General features: G+C 42.8%; 1 protein-coding gene across 1 annotated transcript; it reads right to left on the reverse strand.

The window, feature by feature from the left end:
• Nucleotides 1-714: 714 nt before the first annotated feature.
• LOC111155187 (proline-rich protein 23B-like) lies at nt 715-1,459 on the reverse strand. Its single transcript, XM_022515287.1, is given in 2 exon segments — nt 715-735; nt 737-1,459. Coding segments are annotated over 2 exon segments (744 nt in total).
• Between the last annotated feature and the right edge of the window lie 6,315 nt (nt 1,460-7,774).

A 7,774-nucleotide genomic window follows, 5' to 3' on the forward strand; every position in this document is an offset into this window, starting at 1 on the left:
AAGGACACTGGGGAATTCATACAGGCAAATTCACAATTACAAAGGGAAGGAAAAACAAAGTGAAATGGTGAGAAAGGAGAGATGCATTGGGAAGTGATAGAAAAAGGGGATACACTGGGGGAAAAATGACATGAATTTGAAGCAAGAGTAGGGGTAAAATAAATACAGGATTGGCTGAAGACAACAGAGGTGGAAGAAACAGTCCATATAAGCACAGGCAAGGGATCTAAAAATCCATCTTTGGCTATATGTGGCCTATCCTCTGTGCTAAAGGTCTTTAACAGAAGTAATCTATCTATCATCTATCTATCTGTCGATCTATCTATCCATCTTGTCTGCTACTGATCAAGGCATTTTATTTTATTTTTTAAAAGATTTTATTTATTTATTTGACACACAGAGAAAGATCACAAGTTGGCAGAGAGGCAGGCAGAGAGAGAGAGGAGGAAGCAGGCTCCCTGCTGAACAGACAGCCCAATGCTGGGTTCGACCCCAGGACCCTGAGACCATACCTGAGCTGAAGGAAGAGGCTTAACCCACTGAGCCACCCAGGCGCCCTGATCAAGGCATTTTAGCTAAAAACCAAACCCGCAGCTGCCGGGTCCCTACGATGTTCCAAAGATGTTCCATCTTTGATTGGTGGCATGTGCTCAGAGTGTGTCATGGAGGATCACTAGTGCCTGAAGCCAGCTGGCGATAGGTTGTGGGAGCAATTCATTCCTGGAATAGGCGCCTTCCGGGCCTTGCGAGAGGGACCCGGAAGGCGCTGGGGGCGCGCGTGGGGGCCTGGGCTCGGAGAGGGAGGTAGAGGTTGGAGTGGCGAGTTGGGGAAGGGCTCCAGAAGGTGGGCGTCCAGGTTGAAGTAGCGGAGAGGAGAGCGTCTCTTTGGACTAGGGGTGGGGGCCCAAGGCCAGGCACCCGGTGTGGGGCCCTGCGGGTGGGGGCTGGCCACCCTTGCAGCGCAGGGGCGGAGCCCAGGGACGGAGCCCGCTGCAGGGTCCATCCGAGGCGGCAGGAACTCGAGGTCGGCGTCTTCCTCGTAGGCCTCTTCTTGGGCGGCCATCTCTGGGGCAGAAACGCAGAAGAGGCCCCGCTCGACGGCGACGTCGTGCTCGGGTGCGCTCGGGAACGCGCCCCGTTCCAGGCTGGCAGGCGAGTGGCCCTGCCCTCCGGAGCGCAGGAGAGCCTCGGGGACCAGCACGAGGGTGAGCTCTCCGACAGTCACTTGCAGGGCCGACGTCGGCTCGGGCTCGAGCACCAGGTCGACGTCGTCCAGGAGCAGCTGCAGGGCACAGCCGGTGGCCAGGACCACCACGGAGGTGAGTGTGTCCGCGGCCAGGGGCTCCTCCAGGCCCGCGGGCTCCTGGGTTCGGCGGCGCTTGGCAGGGCGGGGTCCACCTGGCGGCGGTCCCCAGCAGGGCTCGGGGTAGGCGCTGGGGCTGCGAGGCCAGCTGCCCATCACCGGGACAGCGCTGCGGGCGGCGCTCTCGGGGGCCTGGCGGCGGGTGTGAGGGACCGGGTCCTGCACGCTGTGACAGGTCTCGACGACGACAGGTGCGGGGGCGGGGGCGGCGGAGCGCGGTACCGGGCGACGCAGAGAGAGTGTCTGGAGTTCTGGGGGTGCCTCCTGAGGCCGGAGTCTGGGGGTTCTGGTGGCGCAGCGCCGGACTTCTGGCTTCAGAATCTGAAAGTCCTCCCGCGGACTGGTCAGCACTGCATTATTGGTAGGAGAAGTCAGGTGACTCGAGGGACCGTCTCAATATAAACCCCGCCTTCTGCCAAAGGGGATTAGGTTTAGTACAGCGCAACAGCAGAGTTTTGTTTTGTTGTTTTTAGATTTTTTAAAAAAAGTTTTATTTTTTAAAAAGATTTTATGTATTTATTTGACAGAGCACAAAGTGCGCAGAAGGAGAGGGAGAAGCAGGCTCTTCTCTGAGCAGGGAACCCAACGCGGGGCTGGATCTCAGGACGCTGGGATCGTGACCAAGGCAGACGCTTAACCGATGGAGCCACCCAGGCGCCCCATAGCAGGGGGTTTTAAAGAAAATGTAGATACTTCTAGGATATCCCTATGGGGGTTATTGCTTTTATTCTTGGCCAGAGCGGGGGTGGAGGGAGGTGGGTAGCCAAAATACAGAGTCAAAAAGTACTTGCTTACTCTAAGAAGTAGTCTATGTCTAATGTCTTCTAAGATTTTTGAAGAGCTATGAAAAGCCTTTATTTCATCATAGATCACTGCTTCCCTGCGTCCCTCACATGGTTTTTGGAATTCATCAGGAGGGAAGTTAGAAATCCTAATTTTCTGTGATAAAAAACTTAAAAAAATAATCAAGTGGAACTAACTTTTTTTTTCTTTTATTCTAACTGCAGTCTTTTGCTTGGAGGTCAGACTGTGGTAATGATTAATAACAGTAGCAAAAATATATCAAAAGGTTAACTTTTTATTTTCAAACTTGCTGCCTGACTTCTATTATACTGAGTGTTTAAAAAATTAGATTATTCAGGGGCGCCTGGGTGGCTCAGTGGTTGAGGCCTCTGCCTTCGGCTCGGGTCGGGTCGTGGTCTTGGGGTCCTGGGATCGAGTCGGCTCTCTGCTCAGCGGGGAGCCTGCCTCCTCCTCCTGCCTCCTCCTCCTGTCTCTCTCTGCCTGCCTCTCTGCCTACTTGTGATCTGTCAAAAAAAAAAAAAAATTAGATTATTCAGTCCTCATTAGTGGAACTCATAGGAAAGAAAGGAAAGTTGAGAAAATGAAATTCTTGGTTTGTGTTGGATTTGGGATTTAAAAACCAACACGTTTAATTTTAAAACAGAGGTCTTTGACTTTTACCTATGTGTTTATGGCAAAAACCCGTGATGGGTAATTGCTAGGTAGTAGTGTGTGGCACCCTAACAATAATAGTTAATGCCAAACACCTTTCTTAAGTAGTTGTCCTATTTTATATTTCTGTGAACAGTGGGTAAGAATTTCCTCTGCACCACATCCTTGCTAACACCTACTATAGTCAGATTTCTGAACATTTTCCAATCTGATGATGTGAAATGATATCATGTATTTATATTGTATTTCTTTGACTACTCAGTTGGTCATGTTTTTATATACATATATGGGCCATTCATGTCACATCTTCTGTGTGATGAGTGTTTATGTTTTTGCCTTTTTTGATGTTATTGAGTTTTGGAATTTCTTTTTTATTGATATGTGTTGAAATGATCTTTTCCTATTTTGTTTCCCTTGCCTGAGGGGACAGATCCAGAAAAAGTACTGCTAAGGCCAATGTTCAAGAGTTTACTACCTATGTTGGTTTGTTTGTTTTAGGAGTCTTATGGTTTCAGGTCTTACATTTAGGTATTTAATCCGTTTTGAGTTTATTTTTGTGTGTGGCCTAAGAAAGTTTCATTTTTCTTCATATAGTTGTCCAGTTTTCCCAGAAGTATTTATTGAAGAGGCTGTCTTTTCCCCCATTGTATATTCTTTCCTCCTTTGTCATAGATTAATTGATTATATAAGTGTGGATTTATTTCTGGGATCTTAATTCTGTTCTATTGATGTATGTATCCTTTTTTGTGCCAGTACCATATTATTTTGATTACTATGTCTTTGTAATATAGTTTGAAACTTGGGATTGTGATTCCTCGAGCTTTGTCTTTTTCTTCCTCAAGTTTGCTTTGGCTATTCAGGGCCTTTTGAGCTTCCATACAAATTTTACAATTATTTGTTCTAGTTCTGTGAAAAGTACTACTGGTATTTTGATAGGCATTGTATGAAATCTGTAGATTGTTTTGAGTAGTATGAATATTTTAACAATATTAATTTGTCCAATTGATGAGCTTGGTTTATCTTTTCATTTATTTGTGTCATCTTCAAGTTCTTTTGTCAGGTCTCCAGATGGACGTCACAGATATATTCAGAACATTCCATCCCAAAGCAACAGAATACACATTCTTCTCTACTGGACATGGAACAGTCTCCAGAATAAATCACATCCTGGGTCACAAATCAGGTCTCAACTGGTACCAAAAGATTGGGATCATTCCCTGCATATTTCCAGACCACAATGCTCTGAAGCTAGAACTCAATCACAAGAGGAAATTTAGAAAGAACTCAAATACATGGAGGCTAAAGAGCATCCTACTAAAGAATGAATGGGTCAGGAAATTAAAGAAGAATTGAAAAAATTCATGGAAACAAATGATAATGAAAACACAATGGTTCAAAATCTGTGGGACACAGCAAAGGTGGTCCTGAGAGAAAAATATATAGCAATACAAGCCTTTCTCAAGAAACAAGAAAGGTCTCAAGTACACAACCTAACCCTACACGTAAAGGAGCTGGAGAAAGAACATCAAAGAAAGGCTAAACCCAGCAGGAGAAGAAAAATCATAAAGATCAGAGCAGAAATCAGTGAAATAGAAACAAACAAACAAACAAACAAACAAAAACCAATAGAACAGATCAACAAAACTAGGAGCTGGTTCTTTGAAAGAATTAATACGATTGATAAACCCCTGGCCAGACTTATCAAAAAGAAAAGAGAAAGGACCCACATTAATAAAATCAGGAATGAAAGAAGAGAGATTACAACCAACACCAAAGAAATACAAACAATTATAAGAACATATTATGAGCAACTATATGCCAGCAAATTTGGCAATCTGGAAGAAATGGATGCATTCCTAGAAACATATAAACTACCAACACTGAACCAGGAAGAAATAGAAAACCTGAACAGACCCATAACCAGTAAGAAGATTGAAGCAGTCATCAAAAATCTCCCAACAAACAAGAGCCCAGGGCCAGATGGCTTCCCAGGGGAATTCTACCAAGTATTTAAAGAAGAATTAATTCCTATTCTCCTGAAACTGTTCCAAAAAATAGAAATGGAAGGAAAACTTCCAAACTAATTTTATGAGGCCAGCATTATCTTGATCCCAAAACCAGACAAAAACCCCATCAGAAAAGAGAATTACAGACCAATATCCTTGGTGAACACAGATGCAAAAATTCTCACCAAAATACTAGCCAATAGGATCCAACAGTACATTAAAAGGATTATTCACCACGATCAAGTGGGATTTATTCCAAGCCTGCAAGGTTGGTTCAACATCCACAAATCAATCAATGTGATACAATACATTAATAAAAGAAAGAACAAGAACCATATGATACTCTCAATAGATGCTGAAAAAGCATTTGACAAAGTACAGCATCCTTTCTTTTTTTTTTTTTAAAGATTTTATTTATTTATTTGACAGACAGAGATCACAAGTAGGCAGAGGCAGGCAGAGAGAGGAAGGGAAGCAGGCTCCCTGCTGAGCAGAGAGCCTGATGTGGGGCTGGATCTCCAGGATCATGACCTGAGCCGAAGGCAGAGGCTTTAACCCACTGAGCCACCCAGGCGCTCCTACAGCATCCTTTCTTGATCAAAACTCTTCACAGTGTAGGGATAGAGGTTATGTACCTCAATATCATCAAAGCCATCTATGAAAAACCCACATGAAAATCATTCTCAATGGAGAAAAACTGAGAGCTTTTCTGCTAAGGTCAGGAACATGGCAGGGATGTCCATTATCACCACTGCTATTCAACATAGTACTAGAAGTCCTAGCCTCAGCAATCAGACAACAAAAAGAAATTAAAGGCATCCAAATTGGCAAAGAAGTCAAACTCTCACTCTTTGCAGATGGTATGATACTTTATGTGGAAAACTCAAGTTCTTTCATCAGGTCTTTCACCTGCTTGATTAAGTTTATCCCTAGGTATTTTACTCTTTTTGGTGCAATTGTAAACAAGATCATTTTCTCAATTTCTCTTTCTGCTACTTTGTTATTAGTGTATATAAACACAGCTAATATACAGACTTCTGTATATTAGTTTGTACCCTGCAACTTAATGGAACTCATTTATTAGTTCTAATAGTTTATTTTGGTCAAGTCTTTAGGGTTTTTTTTAACATATGGTATCATGTCATCTGCAAATAGTGACAATTTTACTTCTACATCATTTTTAAAAATGTATTTTTATTTTACTTATTTTTTAAAGGATTCTATTTATTTATTTGACAGAGAGAGAGAGAGAGAGAGAGAGAGAGAGAGAATACATACAAGCAGGCAGAGCTGCAGGTTGAGGGAGAGGGAGAAACAGGCTCCAGGTGAGCACAGAGCCCCATGTGGGGCTTTATCCCAGGACCCTGGTATCATGACCTGAGCAGAGGGCAGCCGCTTAAGGGATGGAGCCATCCAGGCACCCTCTTCCACACACTTTTGAATAACTTTTATTTCTCTTGTCTGATTGCTGTGGCTAGGACTGCTAGTACTATGTTGAATAAAAGTGGTGAGAGTGGTCATCTTTGCTTTGTGTGTGATCTTAGTGGAAAAGCTTTTAGCTTTTCACTATTGAGTATGATGTTAACTGTGGGTTTGTCATATATGGCTTTTATTATGTCGAGGTAGTTTTAAAGGAAATTTTGTCAAATGTTTTTTCTGTCTGTATTGAGAAGATCATATGATTTTTAGCCTTCATTTTATGAATGTGTAGTATCATGTATATCATGCTTTTTGGTAAAATTTAGAAGCACTTACATTAATACAAAGGATAAGATAGGGATGCCCCCAATAGCCATACCGTTCCACCTGGAACTGGAGTAGTATCCAGCAAAAATATCAAGGAAAAATAAAATGTAAGAGGCTTGTCGAAAAAAGAGATAATATTCTCATTATTTTTGACATATTATTCTCTTTATTAGTTAAGCAAGATAATCTACAGATAAGGCATTAAATAAATCATTTTTTCTGGATACCAGAACAACATAACGAATCATTTCTATATACCAGTAACAATGTACAAAATATATTCAGGATCTTAGAACTATCAAAACAAAGAGTCTTTAGAATTAGAAACTTTTCCAGCACTGGAGAATTTTATTAAAAATCTGGAAGAAAATCATGCGAAAGAGTTGGTTCTTTAGGAAAAAAATCCCCCCAATCCAGCAATATTAGTTAAACCATTTGGTAATCTTCTCATTAAGAAAAGGAGGGCACATGATCATCGTTCCTCATTCTGTGGACAAACATTTGTCCACGTATACCTATTTGTTAGATTCGCCAAAAGCATCTACAACTATCAAAAAGTCAAAATGGCAAGGTTGTCATAAACTAGCAGGGACATTAGGGGCAAAACCCATTAAGAAAAAAATTTTTTTTAAAGATTTTATTTATTTATTTGACAGAATGAGAGTGATCACAAGTAACCTGAGAGACAGGCAGAGGGAGAGAGGGGAAGCAGGCTCCCCGCTGAGCAGAGAGCCAGATACTAGGCTAGATCCCAAGACCCTGAGCTCATGACCTGAGCGGAAGGCAGAGGCTTAACCCACTGAGCCATCCAGGCACCCAAGAAAAAAATTTTTTTAGGAATGTCTAATTTTGGAGGAAGAGGTGCAATGGTAGGGTGCTGGGGAAAGGATGGGTTTTAGAAAGAAGTGCGAAACTAAGGAGAATGGAGCTACTTAAGCATAACCTTAAGAGAAAACAACCTAAGCAGCGTTTCGCATTTCTGGAAGCACACTGTATTTCCAGCAGCATTTCGTTGCTGAGGTGATTTCCCTTCAGATGTTTCGGTTAGCCATTGATCCAAATTTTGCAATGCAGCTTGCATCAAAAGAGCATCTGTCCGTTATTCATGCTTGGTGATTCTTGCCGGTCGTGCAGTGTACACACGGCGGCTCCTGGAAGCCTCTCCTAAGGGGCCCACTGGGTGGCAGGGTATTGTGGGAACAGT

This window comes from Enhydra lutris, unplaced genomic scaffold (genome assembly GCF_002288905.1).
Source record: "Enhydra lutris kenyoni isolate GAN:26980312 unplaced genomic scaffold, ASM228890v2 scaffoldscaffold39, whole genome shotgun sequence".
Classification (NCBI taxonomy): Eukaryota; Metazoa; Chordata; class Mammalia; order Carnivora; family Mustelidae; genus Enhydra; species Enhydra lutris.